Source organism: Alligator mississippiensis, chromosome 3 (genome assembly GCF_030867095.1).
Source record: "Alligator mississippiensis isolate rAllMis1 chromosome 3, rAllMis1, whole genome shotgun sequence".
Taxonomy (NCBI): Eukaryota; Metazoa; Chordata; order Crocodylia; family Alligatoridae; genus Alligator; species Alligator mississippiensis.
Genome location: NC_081826.1, coordinates 225037624 through 225061631, shown reverse-complemented (window position 1 = coordinate 225061631; position 24008 = coordinate 225037624). Strand labels below are relative to the sequence as shown.

The window sequence follows — 24008 nt, the reverse complement described above, 5'->3', positions numbered from 1 at the left end:
GTTTCCCTGCAAACAAGCCCAGCTTGAGCTTCGAAATTCAAAACATTTCAAAAATTTCGAAATGTTTCGACTTGCTGTTTCAAAGCTCTCCATTTCATTTCGATTTTGCTGTTTCGAGCTCTAAATGAGTCAAAACGAAACTGCTGGTGAAATTTCGCGCAGCCCTACTAAATATAGACATTGGATTTATGACACATTATAACCTGCCTGATATCCGACTCCCCAGGTACCTCTCCTCTATTTAACTGCTACATTCATCCCCCTTCTCCCCCAACCCCCTAGCCTGTCTCTCACCCACTGACTCCTCAATTTACAACTTCACTGACTGCCTGCCTTGCATGCATGCCAGCCTCTGGCTTCTTTACTATTCATTCCATCCAAGAAAAGCACACACCAACTGCAGAGACTTCCTCAGCCTGACAAAGGGTTTTTAAACCCAACAGCTTGCTAAATTTTTTTTTCCAACTATTTAAGTTCGTCTAATAAAAGATATCAGATTCACCCAAAGAACCTTGTCTGCCTCTCTCCTTCTACAGCACTTACAGTCTGAAGTCTCATTGATTGATATACTTACTTAGCCTGCTTGGAGCCAGGCAAATCAGAATTAAGAATCCCCCCCCCCGCCGGCAAAGGCTTCAGCCAACTGTTAAATCTTCAGTTGGTATAAAAAAAAAAAAAAAAATCATAGTTCATTTGACACCAAGGGCACTGCTACACCAATTTATAGCATCTTCACTTAGCATCCAAACCCAGCAGTTCCCAAAGGCTTCTAGCAGCCTCTTTAAGTGAATTTAGAAGCTTTGTGCAGTGCCCTTCAAGAAGGTTCTTTCAAATACCATTTTCCTCTCCAGGAACAATCTGGCTTCTAATACCAGCAACCCCAGATCTCTTTCCTCCAAAGTCTGAGCTAAACTACAAAGCTAAATCTGTGCCAAGGGCACAATCCATATTTTCTTATACACTGCTATCCAAAAGGTTAAAAACAGACAGTCTCTTCATACTGAACTTCTTTGCATTTTTAAATCTTATCTAGAGACTAAAGGCATAGCATTGTGCGAGGTCACAGAGCATGATGGTCATCTCATTAACATCAAAAGTTCAAAATCTGCTTTAACCATACCAGACCAAAAAAAAAAAAAGCCTACTGTAATGTTATCAAATTGCCCTCCACTCCCATGGTGGACATAGCCAGGGAGGTGGAACCTTAGGGTGCCTGTAGAGGTGATGGGAGGCTGCTCCAACGTGCTGTAATTACATTAATCAAGTCTGCTGGAGTGTGCTAATCAGTGCCATGGCAAGGAAGTGTGGCACCCAGGGCAAAGCCTGCAGTGGCAGCCCACCCTCGCCCTGTGCACAGATCTGGGGGGCACACACCCATCCCATGCGTGCCTGGGAGCGCATGCAGCAGCAGGAGCCACCCTCCCCCCATACAAGCTACTTGTGGCTCCATCCCGTACCCCACCCTGGCTGGGCAGCACTTGTTGGCACCCCTTCGCTTCAGTGCCCGGGGTGGTCTCCCTGCTCACCCACCCTTGCTATGGCACTGGTGCCAATTAGTGCACTTCAGCCAGCCTCCATGTCTTGTGTGTCAGCATCCCCGTGCTGCAAAATTGCAGTGGGGCACTTTAACTGAAGCTTGTTGAATGAGCTTTAGTTAAAACACCCCTGGCATCATTTTGAAGCTCAGGGATACTGATACCCAAGATGCTGCAGGCGCTTTAATTAGAGCAGCTCTGGTGCCACTCTAATTAAAGTGCTTCCACCCCCACAGCTCATGTAAAAACACCTTTAATCTGCAGAGCAACTTCTGTAAGCCACCCAAACAAGTGTATTGCCTCTGCCTTGGCCATCTAGTTCTGGTTCTCCTTTTATGCAGAAAGTGCATGCTACTTTTTTCCTATTACATGACTTAAAGGCACCAAGCCCCAAGCATTCACGGGGCTGTTTTGCAATTCAGTTAAGGGCAAAGCCATGCACTTGGCTGCAGTGAGAGAGTTGCAGAAACACATTCCCTCAGCATATTTTTTGGGTAGAGCTCTGACTGCAAATTGGTCGTTTGTGCCAGGGAAACATGTTTCCAGTTCGGGAGAGGCAGGGAAAAAAAGAAGAGGATTTAATTTTATGGCTTCTGCTCTCAAGTCTTCCCAAAGCAAGCAGGATTTGCAAACCAAGCCAAGAACTTGGCATGCAACAGCGGAATTAAAAAAAGTGATTTTTCAGGAGCTTAACCAGAAAACAAAACAGGGGCAGGACAGCAAGATGCAACTTGTTTTCATGGTAAAGCAAGCTCTCCTTCCCACCCAAGGAACATAACATTCTCCTGGTAATTTCATGCATCTTGCTAAAACACCAAGAGAATGACAGCAAGAAAATAAACAAGCAATGATAAAAAAGCCCTTACAATTTCTAGGGCACCATTTCTTAGTGTCAGAAGAATTATAATGCTGTAATACTCCCTGCATGTTAGGAAATTGTTCTATCTAGATTGCGGGGAAATGCTTCCTTCTAGAGGTTGTATTGACTTAATTTCAAATTAGCACATAAAGCCCTTTACCACTTTGGTACAAGGGCTAATCAGCCAGCCTATTTTCATTTCTTGTGAAGCTGGGATGGACACTGAAAATGCACTGACCATATTCAAGGAGTTGCGAGGAAACTGAGATAGGGAATAGCTGCTGATTATTTTGCTTTGGTTTGTATTTCTCATGCTGCCTAAGAGAAAGTATGTTTGTTTTAGATACCCTTCTGCAAAGTATGGGCATCTTTTTTCTTCATCTGTCATGTGTCCCTGGGGAGATAAACTGTAATGTAAGACATTGTGCCTTGAAGAGTCAGGAAAGGATCCTAAGGGCGCAGACAGAAGTGACATTTTTGAGCGATCTGACCCCTGAAAGCACTCTAAAGCTGTTGTAACACATGTGCACAGCTGCAAAGTGCTTTTAAAGAGGCTGATTGTGTGAATAATTAACCCTGATTAAATAAGGTGCTCAAAATGCAAGTGCCTTAGGTAAATTGTGTTCCCTCCAGGGTTAATTTTTCATGTGGGGTCAGGGCTGGGCTGGTGCCTAGCCCCACTGCCAGGGGGAAGGAGACAAACTCCCAGCTGCTGAATGGCCAGAGCTGTGGAGGGTGGGGGGGAAGGAGGCAGGGAATGGGGCTCCCTCACCTTGCAATCCTCTCCCCAGCTCCCCTGGCTGAGGTATTGAGGGAAGATAGGTCAAAGTGCCTGAGGTGAAGGACCTCCACTGCCTGCCTCCCTCTCAGTTCTGGCTATTCAGCAGCCAGGGAGCAGCCAGCATGGGAGCACTGGACTTCTGAATGGTCTGGGGGGGTTGGAGAAGACCTCCTTCACCATGAGTTGGAGCGGGACCCTAACATCCATCTGTGCCCTGCATGTCTTGGGGAATCGGACTTAGTCTGGCATACCTGGACCCATGAATGACCGTTGCCTCCCAAGACTAGGGGGGCACAATTTGTGGGTGGCAGCATCAGTGGTGGGGTGGCAAGCAACAACTATGCACAAAAGCGGTCAATGGGGCGGGGGGGAGCAGCGATCACCCGCAGAAGCTGGTGGTGAGCAGTGTCTGCCTGTGGCCACCACCAGCTTCTAATCTCAGGGAGGGGCACATGCCCCTCCTATGAGTTGTCTATGCCTGGACCAGCAGACAGTGTAATTCCACTTCTGGAAAGAGTACTAGGCAGAGTCTGTACCCAGGGACTATGCCAGAGATGCTGAAGCTAGAGTCAATGAACTGAGCCGATTCACAGACCAAGGAGAGTTGGAAAGTGCATGGGCTCAGCATGTACATCCAAACATGGCAACTGAAGTGTTAAACCAGTAGGGAGAGCTTGGCCAGGGGTGTGATAAGAGATTCTCCACCTCCACCCTGTCTCTTTCATGTGGACAGATTAATTTAATGTAAGATTTATTGGGCTGGCTGGCTGGCAGGGATTGCAGAGGTTTCACAAGCCCCAAAGGAAGCAGTAGAATCTCATAACTCTCCCCTTCCCCTCTGCCCACACTGATAGACCACCACCACACATAGTCTGATAAAAACAAGCCAAATAATTAAAAAGAAAGAAAAGAATTCTTTAAAACAATGAATGTTCCCAACTGATTGAAAGCAAGTCACCCAGTTTAACCTCAGAAGGTTACACCCTGGCAACACAAACAACTTTCTCCCAGGCATGGGAGGGGGCATGAAAAAATAATTTAAGAATAAGCCAGTGAATAGATTGTACATCTTGTATCCTTAGCATTGAAAAACAGGAACATTTTATTATTATTAAAGAAGTGTCTATAGTATGAAACTTGGCTATTGCAGTCCAATTCTGCCTCTTTCTACATGAAGAGATGAGGGGGAAGGAGGAATTGAGCTCTGGCCCACGGAGGGCAGTTTCAATTTTATCCTGCACATGCTTCTATTTAGAAATTGAAAATGGGTAACAGAAAAGCAAACAATTAGGACAGTGATTACGGCAGCATAGAGATTACTGAAACAACTGGTGGAAAGTTACAGTGTTGCCCTTTCTGCTCACATGAAGGCTGATAGCTATTGGACCAGCAATCGTAAACATGCACAAAGGGTGTCCGTCCATCCCCCCCCCCCCGACACCACACTTTTATGTGATTAACTGTTTGAGCTTCAGAAAATACAAGCGTGAAGGTACAATGCCACTGAGAAGATGCAAAAAGAAAACAGGTGGTGGCAGCTTTTGCGGGGAAAGGGCTATTTTAGTGCATTTATAGTGCTTTACAAACTGAGCAGCGTTAACCCCCATCTTACGGGTAGAAAAATTGAGGCTCAAGAGCAGAGGCGGGCAATTATTTTGGGTGGAGGGCTGCTTAATGAGTTTTGGCAAGCCATTGAGGGCCGCATGATAGGCAGCCAGGGGCAGATAAATATTAATTTTCTAAATTTTGTAAGGGCCCCGCAGGCCAGATAGAATGGCCTGGCGGGCCGCATCCAGCCCCCGAGCCACGTTTTGCCCACTCCTGCTCAAGAGTAAATCACTTGCTTAGGTCACACAAGTCAGTGGCAGAGTTCTAGTCTCCTGATTCTTAGGCCAGTGTCCCAGGCCATGGCCTTACAGCTTCACTTATGGCCAAAGAAGTTGCATTATCATAACTAAGTTATCCTCAGCAACATAAATCTGTTTAAAACCTGCTTAAGCTGGTCTTATTTGGATCAGTAATTTACCAAGTTGAGATAAAGCAATTTAAGACAGGCTTAAATTGGCTTAAGTACAATTGCACAGTAGGAGTGCTTTGGTTCAATATCAGTTCTCTCAGACCAGTTCAATTATTCCTGTATAGACAAGGTCCAAGGAAGAGAGAAAGATAACACAGCAAAGGGATGGGGTGGAGCAGAGCCACAGGCAACTGGTAAGTGGGGCATGTGGCCCCCTGACAGGGCCATCCCCACTGTCAACACCGCCAGCGGCTTCTACAGATGCTCACCAGCTTCATCCCCACCATCAGTGGCTTCTGCAGGTGCCCCCCCAGACTCGAGGCACCAATCACCCATGGGGAGAGCAGCCATAAATTAGCAAAGAAATTGATCTTTTTAAGAACACAAATTGGATTTGCAGAAGACTAGCCCTGCAAGGTAGAGAAAAGAGATCATTGATTCTCAGTCACTTGGAAAAACACAAACAGATCATGCCTGTACCTGCTGCTACAGCTTCTGAGCAGCATCAGGTTCTCTGGCTCCTATACCCCACCCCTCCTGAGAGGCAAGACAGCCCCTGGCTCCTCATTAACAATAAGCCCACTCCACAAACTTTTTCAGTGTTTTTATTGAGGAAGTAATTATACAGCACGTGTGGACCTTTAATAAAGCAGATAGTTACCAGCCCTTCACTACCAATACAAGGAAAGCAGCGGCTAATCTTCCACAAAACAGATTATGTATAAAACCAAGGCTCTTTAACAACTAGCATGTCCTCATAGTGAATTTGCAATTATTTCCCCCCAAAAAAGAGGCAATTAATTAGCCACATAAAAACTTATTCAAGCTTTTCCTTCACATTTTCTCCTTCACCTAGCTCAGATTCCAAGATTTTTAAACTCCACATTCTTAGAACAAGGTCCTGAGCTCACTGATTAGGAAAATTTTATTTCCTCTTCTTAATACAGGGTCTATGGGAAAACCCATGTAGGTTTAATAAAAGGGAACATTCCCCAAGAGTGCTTTTCCAAGTTAAGGGTGAGAATATGTTAGAAACACTCACTGCTTCTATTTTGAAAGAGAGTATAACCGTCCTGCATAAAGCCTGATCCACCACAAGGATCTGAGACACCGAACACCTTTTTCCAGGCCAGTGAGAACTAGCGATCTGTCCACAGAGCAGCAATGCTACATCATTAGCAGGCCAATTAGGCTTAATCTGAAACTCATGCTGCCTCTCATGCCAGAGGATTTAGTAAATTAACCAGCTGCTCAGCCACAGTTAATATACACGTGCTATTTTATTATTGTGGCTTTCTGTATTTTAAGCTAATTCAAGATTTTTGGAACAATAGAGAGTCTATCTAAGAGTGTGATGATAGAAGTTTATCACTCTGCACCTAGGTATTTTTAGACATTGCTGCTCCAGACAGCTACTGTCTTCAAATGTGTGATGTGACCAATACCATAACAGTGCTTAATAGGTAACATAAAATAAGCCACAGTACAAGCCCTAAAGAATTCTAGACTGTATTTATACCCGTAGTTGGTCTGAAGGTTTCTGGTGTTAGCACCTCTGTTCACTGCCATTTCTTGTCCGATTTGTTGAACATGCCTCTCCAGTGCTGTCTGGTGACATATGCACTAACATTGCAGTACAGTCATATTCAGTGAAGATTAAACAAAGTCCCTGGGCCAAGACTGACAGATGCCTTCTATCTCTGGAGTTGAGATTTCCTCTTTCTTACCCCTTTGCCACTCCAGAAGTCTCTTGGTACCATGTGCCAGGAAAGTCTACAGATAGCTGGATTCCCATCATATCTACCGAATGAAATACCTATACCAGCACATCTCAGTGTAGTCTTTCAGCCAACTATTGTCACATTGCTTCCCTTCCTCAGTTGCTATTTTTTTAAGTTTTTGAACTCCTCAGTTACTGACCATCTATAGATACCATATTTCTTGATTTTACAAGAAGAGCAAAAGAAGATGGAGTGAAAATGAACTTGAGTCACTTCTTCTGAAGAGCACTAATGTGCTGCCACTATAGCAGTACCTCCAAGCTGGAAAACTCAGGACAAAGGTTCAGGTTGCACAGGATTTTAATCATATATCAGATCAGGACAGACCATGGCGCCCTTGAATAAATTAGAGTCCACGGCACGCATCATTAGGCCACATTATATATGTAAAAGAGTTACCCTTTGCTCCCAGATTCTACTGCTCATTTCCCTTCCCACTTTGGGCCAAACTTGTTCATGTAACCCACAGATTCTCTAAAGGGAAAGTTTCCAAAGTAGACATTTTTCACAAACTTCTGATCTCCTTATATTTACCTTTAGTAAGGGGCAACCTGATGTTTCTTCTTTCCCACTCTCAAGAAGAGAATTATTGTAGTGTCAAATTAACCCATTGTAAAATTTTGGTGAGAGTTTCTAAAGTGCCCAAAGTAACTGACTGTCCAAGTCCCACTGACTTCCAAAAGTTGCCTAACTCTTAAGAGCTTTTGAAAATTTCCCATAGTCTAATTTTAAACAGACTGTTTTTTTTCCAAAAATTTGAAAAATATCCCAAGATTTAAGCAGTGTGTAGGTATATTACAAGATATAATGTAAATGGTTATTACTGAGGTAAAACATTTCTGTAGTGCTATAGCCAAGGATGAGAGGATCTGTAACTCATTTGAAACAAAGCACTATTCAAACTTTCTGTTGCTGCTCAGTGCAGGTAACAGTCATGTAAGAAGAGTGTGAAATATTCAGCAGGTTCTATAGACAATCTCATTTTCATCTAACTTTCTTACATTTAGGCAAATGGATGTGGGAACTCAAAGAAAATTAACCTCATTAGTTCTTGGTAAATTTGTTTGAATTTTATTTGTGAACCCCTGAATTACATCTGTTTATTATAGCCAAGAGTGACATGTAGTGGGTGCGTGTGCACCCCCTACAAAGAGGCACTGCCAACACTGTTGGCAGCACCTACAAGCAGTCGCCACTTGCCACCGCCGTCTGTGGTTGGTCTGTGCTTGCCGCTATTGACACTGCCAGTGGCACCTGCGGGTGGTCACCAACCCCAGTTAGCACTCGCTCCCCCCCCCCCCCCCCCCCCAAGACAGCACCGGTGGCATCTGCAGGAGCTCTACACTTACCACCACCGCACTCCCGCCACCGCCAGTGCAGCCATGTCCACCCACCTGCCAGGGGCATCAGTCATTCATGATTGTGGCTGCATCTTACAGATAAAATCTTGATTTCAGTGAAGTCAATGACTAAATCCATATTAACTTAACTAAGGTCAGGATTTCATTGTACATTTCAAATGCCTTGGCCTTTTGAAATTACTTTGTAGAGCATGGTAAGATTTGAGATGTTTATGAGAGAAGATGACACTAATCAGTGAAACTTATCACACCCATGTTTTAGTTACCATGAAAGAGAGGCTACAGGTTTTGAAATCTGTGCTCAACTCCAGTTTTATTCAGGCTACCTGAAAGGAATTCAGCAACTGTAAAGAGTTCTCTGAAAACTGGCAGTTGGCCATGTTAAACATAATTAGTCCTGTTAAAAACCCAGACCTTTGCCCAAATCAGTTCACTTTTCAAACTCCATTGTCCCTGAAGCATATAATTGCTCCTATTTAAAAAGAAATCCGACAAATGCGATTGTAAAAAATAAAAAAAATGCACACAACTATCAAAATACTCTAAAGTGTTCGACCCTAAAAAGTTTAATAAAATAAAACCCTGCTTCTAACATCACTGAGTACACTATCAATGGATACAAGTGTCTAGTGACTGGAAGGTATAAGTTTATATCATTACTAATTACATTGAGAGCATATGTACAGGTAGACCTGTTAGGTACAGTCAAATGGCATTTCAAAACCCTACTACTGATATTCCAGTACAGTATCAAAAGAGTGGAATTTTAAGGAGGCTTGAATAAACTACTCAATTCTGACTTTTCAATAGTCTAAGAAAAGGCCTCTGACCTCTGAAGTAGTTTATAGCACTAGACAACTTCATGTCCCATAATCATCATTCATTCAAGATAACTACACATTGTCTAGAAGCTACCCTATGTTCTATGTACATATTATTCAAATATAGCTGGCTATGGGTATCAGCTATACAATTCTTCTGTTCTTGACTGAACATTCAGCAGGTCTTGCACAAATGCCTCCTGGCACTTCTCAGTTGTTCTCTTGAGACACTGCTGTTGCCTAAAAGAAAGAGGAGAAATTCATTTTTTTAAAACAGACTTTACAGTAAACCCTTACTCTACCTCTGCTTAAGGCCCTTACACTGTCCCCATTAAGATACAGCCCCTCTGTCTCTAACATATTTCTCTTCACAAAATTCTTTGCATGGTAGGAAAAGTATTATTCTCATTTTACAAGTAAGGAAGAGAGACTAAGTTCCCATTAGTTAGATGTCTAACTCACACTGAAATCAAAGAAAATATGGACACAGAAGACTTCCTGTGCAACTCTGGGCAAATCCTTGGCAGGACAGGAAACTGGTCTCCAGTTTTCCAAAGTCCCAGGCCAGAGTCCTATGGCACCTCTCCTTTCAGACATATTGAGCTGAGTTTGATTCTGTCAGAAAAACTGGTAGCTCAATTTGCTAACAGGGAAGGAGAAGAATCATTTAAATATATTGCATAGGAACTCCCAGAAGCAAAACCTTATGATATGTGACACATCTCAGAAGGATCTGATCAAATTAATTCTATTTTCCTTGGTGTGCAAGTTTTCCATAACATCATGTCAGAGTGGTACTCATATGGTGCCACCTATGTCCATGTAGCATACTTTAGCTAAGCACATAAGAAATTTTTCTGAACTAAGTCATTGGTAAGTTAATAATAGACATGGTAATCCTGTTGTTCACTATTAGGTAGGTAAAACTAGGCACATGTACAATACCTGCATAAGTGGTCAGCTAGTTAAAATACATTTCTACCACAATCAGATGCCAGGTTCCTCAACTAAACCATAAAAAATACATTTTCATTAAATATATGTTTAAATAAAAAAGGGGTACGCCAAAAGTTTACTAGCACATATTAGCACAGATTTAGTTTCCCTTAAAAGAAAATCCAAAAGAAAGTATATAGTTTTCATATTTAGTGTGCTATATATCCTTTCCTCCCCGTATTCTTTTGAGATGTGGTAAACAGCAGAAGGCAGCTTCAGTTCCAATGAGCTTTCCAGAAACCATCAATGAAACTAATATTTTTTTTTTTTTTTTTTACCATTTGGTCATTTCAGACAGTTGAATGATCAAAGCCACATCCAGCCTTCATCTGTTACCTAGCTGCAGTTACAGAAGTTTAGTGTAGAGCCCCTACCGATAAAGATGTTTCACATTCCCAAGTCAGGCTGGACTTCCCACCTAAGTAAAAGTGCCACCAGTTGTTCATTCAGCAAGAGGGGGTAAATATTCTAGATTAGTGTAACTATTTTCCAAGCAATTCACTTGTTATCTTACTTACACACGCAGGCACCTATTCACATCAGCTAAAGCTATTTAAAACAAAAGAAATTCAAGCATCAAAAGTCTTGAATTCTCGTTTTCATACCACCATGGAGGTCACTATTATTTTCTTCACTATACTTTACTTTTTCTGTACGGCACAAACTCAGATTTGAGTGAAGTTTGGGAGGCCCCCACAATTTAACTTAATTTAATTTAATTTAGTTGTTATTGCTTTTATGTGAGAAAAGTGCACAAAAACAGTTTACATTGTGTCTGCTGCTCTAGATGAGTCTGCCTATTATTTAAGGCCTTAGCCTCATTGAGGGCTTGATTCTGCAAGGCGTTAAGCAATCAGTTCCAACAGGTTCTGATGAGTAGTGAGGGGTTTCTGCACTCCTAAACTGAGCCCATGGCTGACCCAAATAAGGTCTCAAGATCTGCCCCATTCCTTCTCCCTCTGGTGAATATCTTCGTTCTTATACAGTGCCCAACAATGGCCAACTTTTCTAAGCCAGACATACTAGAACACTCCAAAGGGAACTCTATTAACTCCATTTTCAGTCCTGACACAGACTGTTCTAGACAGAGTTAAACTTTGACTTAACACTGTGCTGATAAGCTGGTACAATGCCTCAGGGTTTGTTTGCCACCCTGGTTTGTTACATTCCAGTCCCACTGTCCAAGTTATGCCTTAACATGAACAACGGGCAGCTGGCTTACAGCTTCTCTGAGAAAGCGCTTCTGTTTTCAAAGATCCTGTTTCAAGAAGTCAGAGAACTTTACTGGATTTTGGTGCCAATAAATTATATGGAGGAAAACAACTTTCACTTGAAACGCAAAACTGCTCAGCCAAAGAGCTGAGGCGGAGAAATTACTTTTAAAAGTTGGCTAAGAAATAATCTAATTATGTGACATTTTCCATAAGATAAATAGTTTTCTTCATCTGTTTAATGCCTGAAGATGCTTTACCAACACCAAGGTTCGGATTGTTCCCTCTGCATGAAAGCAGTGTGTATCCCAATAAACTGCAGAGCAGCCTTGACCCTTTTTATTATCAAAAGGCTTTACAGCACTTTGAAAGATTGGACCCATTTGAAGGAAGGGAAAGAGAAAAGATGGGCGAAAAGAGCCTGGTGCAGCCAAAATCCAGTCTCAGCTCTAATGAAGTGCAGTCTCTCTGCATCAGTTTCCTTATCCATAGAGATAATGCTTGCCTCTTCCCTAGGGATTCTGAATGAGTTATATTTGTATAATATTTTGAAGGAGCAAAGAAAGAGTGGCAATGTAACTACAGTAGGATTTTAAAAGTCAGCATATGGGGAGTGGGGGACAACCTTTTTGGTAGGCACGCCACAAGTTATCTCCACACCCTCCCTGAGTGCCACTCCAAGACCCCCTACCCCATCTGATTGACTGCTCTGCTTTCTGTTCCCTACCCTGTTCTCCCTGCCCAATCTGCTGCTCTGTTTTCTGCTCCCTGCCCTATCTGTCACTGTGCTGTCTGTCCCCTTCTCAGTCTGCTGTGTGCCACACAGTGACTGCCCATGCCATTTGTGCCACAGGTTGGCCAACACTGATATAGGAGATGTTGACTTTACATTGCCCAATACTGAGCTCCCTTTTAAAATGTTTCGACCTTAATCTAAAAGATAACCAGATGCTCTACAAACAGGGACTGTGCGACTGCTGGAATTCCAGCTTGTGCTGAACAGCTCACCAGAGCCAAGGTTTGGTATACAATGCTGGGCTCTTCTGCTTCCTCCAGGAACAGAGAAGGAGCTGAACACAAAGTTAAGGCAGGGTGTGAGTTTTGCTCTACTTACATAGGGAGTCCTTTCTCCAAACTGGCTATAGAATGTCATTTTGACTTTGTGCTTATGCCCAGTTCTCTGATCAAAGGTGTTGCAGCTGTCAAAGGGTGGGCTGTACAAATGCAGACTAACAGCAGGTTCTGTGTGGCTTGTGTTTTCCACACGGTGCAGTCCAATGGAGTCTAGACAAGCAAAGACACGAAAGAAAGGGTTACATCAGCATGCAGATCTGATAAAAATCTTATCAGTATTTGGAGAAGCGCCATTAGTACTGGAAGTGATGAATAAAATACACCCACACTTAAAGGCCAAATTTGTAACAGTGGAGGGAATTTGTTTTTTATTCTCTACAGCAGATTACTAACTCTTGGGATTTCAGAGGGCTTTGCTTCTTTTGACTTTTCACATGACTCATTTGTTACCTACTACAGAACACAGGCTAACAGCAATCTATGATCGCTTAAGGAAGAACACACTGTCAGTAAGTTATTGGCTGCAGTCCCCAAAAGAGTTCAAGGTTATTTTCTTTCCTAGGAGACACTGCTGCTTTGAAGAAGCTGAAAGATTTGTTTTTCCAAAGAATCAAAAATAAGACATTTCAGAAGGGGAGAGGATTTTGTAGCACTAGTTTTCACCCTGATAACAAGGACATTAGTCACACTGAGACTGGGCTACTTGTACTTTGAGTGTAGACTCATGGGCAAGGAGACAGTTATTTTCTTCTGCAGTCATCTGTCTCCAAAATGCTGTTTCCAATATAGAATAGAACCATCTCTTCATTTGTCTGGCCTTTTGATTAAAGTGACAAATTACCAGTGTGTGGCCTGCATCCAAACTTAGTCCAAATAGCAAATATAATTGAACAGATAATAAAACAAGGCACTGTCTGTTGAGTGGCTATTAACAAGATAATGGGAACACATTCTGGGGCCAAGGGGGCAGAAAACTGAGGCGTTACAAGGTATCTAACACATGAAAATTAAACCTACAAAATTCCCCTCATTTTGATTCAATATGAAGGTAAAGGTTGTAAATAGTCCCTGATTTTAAGTTAATGGTTCCCACAGCAAATGCACAGCAAGCACATATATGACAGTCAGGCTTTAATTGTGCCATGCAGTCAAGTCTCAGTTACTAGGAAAAACACGGGAGCTTTCCCAGCTTTGGTACCTTTCAAATACTGACTGTAGCATTAATGTAATTATTATATTTACATAAGAAAAAAATCCCTAAATTCACATTCATATCATAAGAGTGTCAAACAGACTTACTCATAATAGCAAGTGAAGAAACAGCCAAATCACTTCTCTGTGCTAGTATTGCTTAAATTATAGTATGCAAATATTCAGATAGAAACAAAGATGTGATGGCCTTGTTAAAGAGTTAAGATAATACATTATGAATTCATAATATTATGCTTTCTTTAACTTACAACTTTTTTTTTTTTTTTTTGCTTTAAATCAGAAAAAATGCAGGCACGTCAGAGAACTGTAAGTCATGTCTGAAGCATTTTGGTTGTTTAAAAAAGAAAGATAAGCAGTTGGCATTCAAGATCATACACCCATAAAAGAGTATGATTATTTCTGACAAATTCTTCCTATTGGCGGCAAAAAAGGAACCTAAACAATTGACCAGATTGCTATTCCCATCACTCTCTTTTGTGGCCCAGATCTTCAAAGGCATTTATGAAAATAACCCCCGCCTGATTTCAAGGGAGGCATCTAAGGGCCAAATCCACAAAAGGACTCAAATATATCAAGACTGAGTCTCAGCAACACTCATGCATAATTGCTGTGTGTCCAGCTCCCGAGGGGAAATTTGCAAACCTGAGCTATAAGCTGAAGTTCCTTTTTGTAGATATGACCCACACATCCACCTCTCCCATTTCATAAAACCACCAGACTAAGGACCAGGTGAGGGTGGGGAAACTATCCACCTCTCCTGTCAGATCTGTGCCACTGTTCAGCCAAGAATTCAAGATTCCTGGGACCAGATAATGAACAAGAAAAGAGGAACATGACTGTTGACCATGACTGGTAATTTGCCTCGAAGGGAGAAATCTTGGGTTATCATCTACGCTCTAGAGATTACTCACTAATTTTCCAATGAAGAATGATTAAACAGGATGCACAAAACAGAGGCCAGAACCCAGGACTCTTTGACACAGGCTCTCCTCATTGGGCTACAGAGTCATGCTTCCTCTTAATTAGTTTCTCTTTGGCTTTGTGAACTTTGAATCCTTTGCATTGCATCAACAGGAGAGAAGAACACCCCATTCTAGCCAAGGCCCTATTGTGGTGGTTTAGACTCTCCAGGGAGCTGGGAAATGATGGTTGGAAACCCCCTAGACTGAGGAGGGCACTGAACCTGGGTTATTATACAATAAGCCTGGCACCCCCTCTTTTCAAATGGAAGTGACAGCTCCTATGTTCGGTGCCAAACTCAGTTTTGTCTATGTGTATTAGGCATGTTCCAAACACTTTTGGTCCCTCAAGGTACTTAGTTGGAGGGATGCCTTCTTTGTGATTTCCAGTCTCGGGTATAAGCTGGGTGCTAAGATACACAGCTCAGCCCAGAGGATGGTGCCTCTTAGCATGCGCAGTTACAGAACTTTAGGGGTTGCAGGAACTTAACTGGGAAACATGTAAGTACACAGTGATTTCCAGGTGTCTAAGTGGTTTTGGCAGAGTTTGCATGGATCACTTGGACTTCAGCACTTAAATTCTGCCCAAGTTGCTCTTTAGGCACCCGAGGGTTTTTGTGCATCTGTGCTCCTGGCTGGTAGACTTAGTAAGTGATTAAGCTTCCCACTGTAGAACAAAGCCAAAGACTATTCATAAATGCAACTAAGTATTTCTATATGAACTTAGTGTTCTCTTGCTTTCACTGATTGGATTTACTTGTACTTTTATTTTATATTGTGTGCTTACATGCATTTTCTAACACTTATTTGGGGCTAATTCCTAAAAACTTGTACATATTAAAGAATTGTTCAAGAGCTTAAAGGATCAGGCCTTTCCTCCAGTCTGCTTAAATGAATTGACATGAATGAAGGGTCTTTTAGATCAAGTCTAAACACAGGTCTGAGGGGAATTTAAATAATTATTTCCCAAGCAGGATGTAAAGATGCTGATATATGAGAGAGTTAAATGTGATATAGCAACCTAGTTAGGCAGGTTTCAAAAGGAATTAACTCTTTTGCTGAGTTAAAATCACTGATTTGTAGCAAGAGAACTGTAGTATGCAAAGCACTCATCTATCTTACCGTTGATGTAGGCACACTGATTTTCCCTCAGAACTCGTTCTGATTTCTTAGTCATCTCGCCAGTCCCTTTTTTCCCAGGCCATTCAAATAAAGTCTCCTTTAGATTCCCCTGGAGGATCTTCATAAAGCAGTGCGAGTCAGTGTGATCATGGATACTGCTATATATATACACAGAGAATAAATGGCACTCAGTGTGATGTACATATTTAATTTCACATGCTAGAAATACAGCAAATACCCTGCTATACTGCAGATTATAACAGCATTTCCCAACTGGTGTGCCATGGTGCACTGGTGTGCCATCAGGTATGCTGCGGCATTTTGAGCTGGAGCCATGCCTTCTGCCTGGCTGGAGTCATGCCCCTCCACCTGCTGCTGCTGTGGATGCAGACAGACAGGGAAAGTGGCTCCAGCTAGGCAGGGGTAAGGGCTCCAGCCCAAAATGCCGTCCAGCTGGCTGCACAGCACTCCTCCCAGTTGGCATCTAGCCAACTGTGCACCATGCACCCACTCTGCCCGCCCCCCCCCCCCCCCAGTGTGCCCCAGTGCTTTTTTATTTAGGTAAGCATGCTATGGGGTGGGAAAGGTTGGGAAATGCTGGATTATAAAATTATGGACAAGAGATTTTGGTTTTGCACACTTCTCACATAATCAAAACCCCCACAAATCTTACAGAAACATTTACTGGGAGTCAACTAAGGCTAATGTACTAGTTATTTCAATAATCTAGCATTTCACAGCATGCCTAGAAGTACTTAGCAGATCACTATCAGTGAAAGGATACCTAAGAAGAGGTAAAGTCTAGGGAAGAAAGCCTGTCTATGGGGAAACAAGAGGGTGCTGAGGGCTCTAGCAGGCATATATCAGTTGCAGGCTAGCAGGAAACTAATAAATGTGCAGATCCACACCTCTCCCTGGGAGAAGGAGCTTCCTAGCTCTTCTCCATCTCCATGACCTCTTAGCTAGTGTCACAGGCATGAGGTACACAGATGAAAGGAAGTTTCACTGTTTCCCAGTGGTTCTAACAGCATCAGTAAAACTGACCAGACCAAGCTCTTAATTTCACTCACTTAGGAGAACCTGGGCATCAGCAGGGGTGCTGGAACAGTTTACCTCTTTACTCAGAAATACTTCTGGAATACCATATTTGTAGTCAAAAGGGTAATAAAGGTGATTTAATTAAAGACATCAAAGCTTCCTTGCTGCAAAAACAAGTGGCTTTCGGACCCAGGCCTCCCAAGAGAAAGCTTCCTACTCATCCCAACAAGTGGATGGGTTTTGAACCCTGATGTACAATGTTTAATGCAGAGGCGTTCAGTGCTTATGCACAACAAGTGCTATCCAATAAGAACAGACATTGTATTGCTTTTGATTTGCAGGAAGCCCAGGGCAGGGCTTGTTTTTTGGCATAGGAAAACTCATGAATGCCACGTAGTCACTCCCTCAGCAATCTCCTCTACTAAATCCTGGTAACAATTTGATCCTGCTTATTTAGACAGTGAAAACAAACTATGGTATCATTCCAGTCTCCAGCAAATGCTTCTGCAAGCCACAAACAGTTTGATTTAAATCACAGTCTCTACCTAAGAAAACCCCTGTAACCATAGCTGGTGGGCTGCATGTCTAGACAGCACTTTTACTTTCATTTGGGGAAGTCTACATGGCACCTTCCCAACTGGTATCTAGCAATATTAGTTCATTTTCACACTTAAAACAAATGGATAATTTTCTCTTTACGTGCAGATCCAATGACCAGCAGCCAAACTCTCGCCCCCACAAAAAACCCAACCCCCACAACCCCTCCTCCCCCCACAGGCTCTTAAAGCTATTTTTTAAGCCAACAGCACTGGGAAAGAAGGAGAAACTGATCCTACTACCACAGGCTTGTACAATCTAACAGGTCATATCTTCAGCAAGGTTTGCTCTGCTAGAGGCAGCATAATGTGTGGAATATATGCAGGAAGGTCCTGTGTCTCAGGGCTCTGGGGGGGCTTCAGTGACTAAGGTAAGGGCTATGACTGCAGATGCACTAGGCATTTCCCCAGACTGGTCACAGCAGCTGCAAAGGCTAATATCACATAATGGCTGTGAAACCAACAAACAGCACAGCTGGAATAGGATTCCACTTCTCTCCAAACTCTAAGCCTCCTAATCCCTAGTCTATTTTCTTAAATCTAGCCTAACAGACTTGATTACATGGAGCAATGAAAAACTACATGAGATTTATTCTACTGTACAGACCTGATCCTCTAGGGCATATTCAGGCAGAATTCCCCTTAAAGACAAGAGGGGTTTACTGCAGGATCCTGTACATTTAAAAAAAAAAAAATCTAAAAGATAGAAACTTCAAAAATGCCCTAAAATCATAGACAATGAGAATATTTTTTGATACAGCAATCCATTATCACTATTAATGTTTGTGATGATCAAGATTTTGCCCTCTACCTGTTTTTTTATGCTACAACAATGGCACAATCTTACAATGGACCAACTGAAAAGCAGTGTGCCTTTCCTTTTATTTCTCTCTTTAAATCAAGATCTTTGGATACAAACCTGCCATGCCCTTCAGCCCAGCATAAGACCATCAAGTTGAACTTTCCATTTCCTTTATCCACAAGATTTCTTGTGTACCTGGAGTAGAAAAAAATCCAAACATTTGTATATTTTTAAAATACACAATATATAAAACCATACATTATGTATTTGCATACAAAATGTAAAGACTACAAGTATGGTACATCACAGTATATAGGGTCTGTTTCCCTTGGAAGAAAAGCTGTATTTAGAGAAAGTGAAACTAAATTTTAATTGTTTCTGCCCATGTATTTTTTCTGGTTGGAAAAAATGAGACAAAATTCACATATTTTATCACCCATTCAGCTTTTGGTTTACATCCATCAGTGGGATTTGGAAACTGTGGATCGGAGATTGAAGAACGGATAAAATCAAAATAGTTGCTGAATGAAGTCACTCCAGCGGCAAGTTTATAATTAGAAGCAGATTACTGCCACGAAGAAATGAAAATAAAGAGTGACATTCCTCTACAGCTCATTTTCAGAGATTCCTGGCTTTCCGTTCTGTTGAATGGAGCTCCTTTGCATGAGGACAAAAAATAATTAAAATGTAGGGATTGCCATAAACGGTAAAGGTTACTATTTTGTGGAAAGTTCTGTTTGTACTTGTAACATTTTTGTACTGATAAAATACCTACATAGTTATGTCTGCCAAACATCTGCTCCCAAAACAAAGTCCTGTATGGTGGAATATACTAAAAATGTTTCCCATAATAAGATAAAATAAAAAGGCATAAAGAAGTTTACTGTTTAAAAACATTAACTAATAGGTTATTCTAGGGTATTTGCCAGTCTCAGGACCTCTTTTACCCACAGTTACACAGCTGACTGTTTCCTTGTGCTCTGGTGTTGATTTATACATGTCAAATGGTTGACTATTGTCCTGCATGTATTATCTTCCTCTCTAAGGCAAGGACTGTCTTTTTGTTCTGTGTTTGTGCAGCACAATGGGATCCTGGGCTGCTGGAAGCTATGGCAGTACAAATAATAAGGCTCTTCACCCTCTGATTTGTAACTGAAGGCCCAATCCTGCAAGTGTACACAAGCATCTTTGGTCACACAGCTAATCTCACTGACACTACATAGCATCAATGCAAAGCAAATGCTTATGTCCTTGTGGAACTGTAACTAAGTAGTATGAGAGTCTATAACAAAATGACACACCATGTTCTCAGTCACTGATAAACTGTGGGAGATTTTCAATGGCATGCAGGAGGAGGGGTTTTTTTTATTCATGTTAACTAGCTCTTTGTTTTACATACCTTCCCCATGAGATGGCTAGGTTTATTTTGCCACGGTAAGATGGTGTAACAAATTATTTTCATTTGATCACATTTTCTTTTACCTTCATTGCACTAAAGTTAGTTCCTTTACTTTCTCTCATTGCACTTCCACCTTCTGTTGTGTCGATACAATTTTCCCTTGTATGATGCTGGTACTGGACCAAATGTTTCATAATCTGTTATTTCTTTGCTGCATGAGTGACTGGTCAAGAGGGAGGTCATCATACAGATTTCTCATGTTACAAGTGTTGTAACAGAACACAAGATTGAACTGGAGAAATGAAGACTTTTGAACTTTGTTCTGAATGAAAAAAAAGTCAAAGTGAAAAGAAATAGAACTGATCCAAGATAATGTTTTCTTGATAAAGGGAAAAATAGAAAGGAACAAAATGTAAAAGTGCTGAAACAAAATAGTCAGCTGTAATAACAGATTACAAGGGAAAAGATACCAGAGGCAAGACAGAAAAAAAAAAAGATAAAGAGCAACTTAAATTCTTAACTAATATTATACTTCCTATCCCTTAAGCAAGAGTATAACAAAACAAAACAAAACAAAAAAACACTAGTCCAACAATATCTACAGAAACTAAGAAGAAAGAATTAAAGGAATTAAAAAAAAAGAAGGGGCAGGATGCTTCTTATCACAGACAGGCAACAAGACACTACACCCAGTTACCAAGTAAACAGAAAATCAAGGGTCCAATAAAACTAGACCCCACACTTTAAGATGTTGTGTTTTCCCAAATCTATGGTAGATACAGGTATGTTTATGTACACATACCATGATGCTCACCAACTAAATGAAAGTGCCTGTATCTGTGTGAATACAAGACTTGTATTAAAGGGCTGAAACAATCTGAGAGTCAGTGTATTACTGGGTAGGGTGGCTTTGAGCTTAAAGCACGTGACTGAAATTCAGAACATCTACATGGTAGTGTAAGAGTAATGTTGCCATGATGCGTGGAATTTTGCAAGAGGTAAAGATTTCTTAGGGTAATAACTACATAGCTGGTTCAATAAAAGGTAAGAGTCAGACATTCTAAAATAAAGCTGTTTTTAGATTGCACCTTAGGTGCATTTCAAGATACAATTCCTGATTCCGACAGAACTAGCCTGTGTGAAAACACATCGGGTGCCTCTGTGCTGGGAACTGTTAGCCCACCTCTCCCAAGAAAGCAGATCTGCCTCAGTCACACTCTCCCCTGTGGGCAGGCAGAGTGCAGTCAGCAGAGGAAGTGCTGCCTGGAGGCAGAACTCCTGAACTTTGCAATGGAGCTGCACCGATTCTGGGCTGAGTGCCAGGCTACATCTCCGTGCCTTAGTCCTTGGTCTCCAACACATTGCTGACACCTCTCCTCCCATACAGCGAGATCAGACACTGCTGAGAACCATGGCAAATCCTACAGACATGTGATGTCCAGCAACCCCCACTCTGGTGCAACAGCATAGGTCAAAGGTGCCAAACTCATCTGGCCCCAGGGGCTGGATGAGTGGTGTGGGCCTGGTCCAGGGGTCAGCCCCACAAGCCACCCTGGACCACCAATACATACTCCAAACCCTGCATGCCAAATCTAGCACCTGCTCTGGGACCCACAGCGTCCCAGACTGGCTGCAGCAGGGTGCCGAGTGCAGCTTGCGACCTGGACCGGTCATAGTGACCCCACAGGTACTGGATGTGGCGGGGGGGTGACGACAACACAGGACTCCTGGACTGGCCGGGTGCAGGCGCTGCATGGCTCCGTGTGGGCATGAAGCAGGTCCCGTGCGCTGCGTGGGGCTCATCTTGAGACCCAGGGCCAGGGGCTGGGGGTTGCATCTTTGACAGCCCGGGGGGGAGGTGCCTTCCCATGCACTGGGGAACCGCAGGGGAGGCGCGGAGGGAGCAGGGATCCAGTCCCAGCCCCAGCCAGGGCACTGGGTTCCTCCACCTTCCTGCTGTAAGGAGCGTCATGTGCCCAGTTTATAGGGGCCACAAGGGTCCAGATAAAAATAATCGATGGACTTTTGGCCCGTGGGTGGGGGGAGGCAGCCGGTATCACGGCAGGCACGTGACGCCCGCCCCGGGCTCTGCAGCAGCCCGCAAACAAGCGGCGGGAGGGCGGGCCCTGCTGTCACCCAGGCCAGGCGCTAGGCTCGGATTGGGCGACCGGACAGGGGTGTAGCTCGGGGAGCGCCCTGATTGGCTGCCGGAGCCCCTCCCTCTCTCTGCCTCTGCGCAGCCCGCGGCGGGGCAGCCTGGAGCCCCCGGGGGATGTGGGGGTGGGGGGGCGGCGGAGCGCGGGAGCAGAAGCGCCCCCCGGGGGGACACGAGGAAAGCTGTCGCCGCCACCGCCGCCGCCCTGCAACAGGCCCCGGCTGCGCCTTGTCTGCAAGGCACCGGCACCTGGCGGGTCAGCACCACAGGCGATGGGGAGCGGGGGGAGACGGCCCCGCTCCGCCCGCGCGCGGACGGGCCCCCTCACCTGAACTCGTCGAACTGGGCGAAGCCGGCCCAGTCGGCGGGGTTGCTCTCGTAGGACTCCATCAGCGCCTGCACCTCCTCCACGTTCACCTCGTCGCCGGCGAAGAGGCGGTGCAGGAGCTGGACCAGCTCGTCCAGGCTCCGCGCCTTCCACACCTGCGTCTGCTCCATCGCCGCACGCCGCCTGCTACTGCTGCTGCTGCTCCTAGGCTGCGCTTGGTGGCAGCCGCCCCTATTTATGCTCGGGGAGCTCCGGCGGGAGCGTACCAAGTGCCCGAGGAGGTGGGGACGGACACGCGGGGGAGTTGCCCGCTGCGGATCCAGTGGCTGGGCCGGCCCAAGAGCGGAAGCCCCCTCCCACCCGCTCCAGGCGATGGTCCCCATCTCCACCCGCGCGGCTGCTCTCTGCCTGGGCCGCATCCCAGTGCCACCCCGGTCCTTCATAGCAGGGGAGCTGTTTAGGTGTGCACGCACGAACACACACACACGCACACACACAGTCTCTCTCTCACTTAATATTAACACGCGCACACTTTAATATTAACCCTCTCTCTGGTACGATATTAATCATCTTCCTCACTGTCCCTTCATAAAAGCATCCCTCCCACTTTGGGACGTTGCACTGAGGTGATGCAAACGTCCCTTTTTCTTTCCTCCAACAAAGGGAGGCGGAGGTGCCACATTTTGGTGTGCGCAAGGCTCTTTGGGTAAATCGGAGATCTTTGATTAGACCAACTCACATAGTTGGCAAACTTCTTAGCAAGCTTTCTGGTTTAAGTGCCCTTCATCAGTCTGAGGAAGCATTTGCATAAAATAAGAAGAAGTTTGCCAACTATGTGAGTTGGTCAAATAAAAAGATCTCCAATTTAATCTGGTCTGCCTATGTCCTTAGACCAACACTGCTACGTCCTACACCCCTGTCACGTATTGGCTCAAGGGCAGTCAGAGGGCTGGGGGAGAGAACCAGAGAAAATGAGGGTTGGAAGGGACCTGAGGAATCATCTAGTCCAACCCCTGCTTGAAGCAGGACTGTCCTCAGCTGCATCCTCCCAGCTCAAGTTTTGTCTCTCCAAGTCTTAAAAACCTCTAAGGATGGAGCTTCCACCACCTCTCTGGGCAGCCTGTTCCAGTGCTTTACTACGCTCCTCAAGAAAGTTTTTCCTTATAGTTAACCTCAGCGTCTCTTGCTGCACCTTGAGACCATTGCTCCTTGTTCCGTCATCTGCCACCACTGAGTCCAGCTCCATCCTCTTTGGAACCCCTCTTCAGGTAGTTGAAGGCTGCCATTTCACAGTCCTCTCTTCTCCAGACTAAATAAGCCCAGTTCCCTCAGCCCCTCCTCAGAAGGCACGTGCCCCAGCCCTCTAACCCTTTTTTGCTGCCCTCTGCTGCACTATCTCCAATTTGTCCACATCCTTTCTATAGTGGGTGGCCCAAAACTGAACACAGTACTCCTGTTGTTGATGCTCCAGTGCCAAACAGAGAGGAATAATCATTTCCCTCAATCTGCTGGCAACACCCCTACTATTGCAGCCCAGTATGCTGTTAGCCTTCTTCACAACAAGGGCACACTGTTGGCCCATTTTCAGCTTATTGTCCACTGTAACCCCCAGGTGGCTGTCACTGACAGAAGAGGGCATCACCATCAGCATCTCTCTCCTGCTCCTGGATGGCCTCTCTGTGGGCACCTTCTTCCTCTGAGGCCAAATGCAGGGTGAACAAGCAAGATGGGAATGCAAAGCATCTGTCGACGTCATTCATTGAGTTACTTCGAAACAAAGAAGGTGAAGCTTCAAAAAAGCTTCTGAGCAAAAATAAATAAAAGCTGCCACCCATGTTAACTTGAAATAAAGCTTTAAAAAAAAAATCTCAGGTTGGATTTTTTTCTAGAAAGTGTAAGTGGAACAATAAGGATATCTAATGCATGCAGAAATGTGCTGTACCAGACTACATTAACAGAGG

At 43.9% G+C, this 24008-nt stretch overlaps 1 protein-coding gene across 1 annotated transcript; it reads right to left on the bottom strand.

The window, feature by feature from the left end:
* Window positions 1-8628: 8628 nt before the first annotated feature.
* On the bottom strand, window positions 8629-22277 carry CDO1 (cysteine dioxygenase type 1). The gene is made up of 5 exons (XM_006261528.3): window positions 22048-22277; window positions 18283-18360; window positions 15730-15887; window positions 12477-12646; window positions 8629-9395 (listed from the first exon to the last, which is right to left on the bottom strand). The coding sequence occupies exons 1-5, from the start codon at window positions 22215-22217 to the stop codon at window positions 9366-9368; spliced, it is 606 nt and encodes a 201-aa protein (XP_006261590.1). The 5' UTR covers window positions 22218-22277; the 3' UTR covers window positions 8629-9365.
* Window positions 22278-24008: the final 1731 nt, after the last annotated feature.

Bases quoted from the DNA above. Each gene is read 5' to 3' on its own strand.
- CDO1 (XM_006261528.3), bottom strand. From the start codon at position 22,217: ATGGAGCAGACGCAGGTGTGGAAGGCGCGGAGCCTGGACGAGCTGGTC. The intron at 18,361-22,047 runs GTGAGGGGGCCC...TTTCTACTCCAG, and splicing joins GCCCAGTTCGACGAGTTCAG to GTACACAAGAAATCTTGTGG. The intron at 9,396-12,476 runs GTAAGTAGAGCA...TCTTTCTTTTAG, and splicing joins TTGGAGAAAGGACTCCCTAT to GCAACAGCAGTGTCTCAAGA.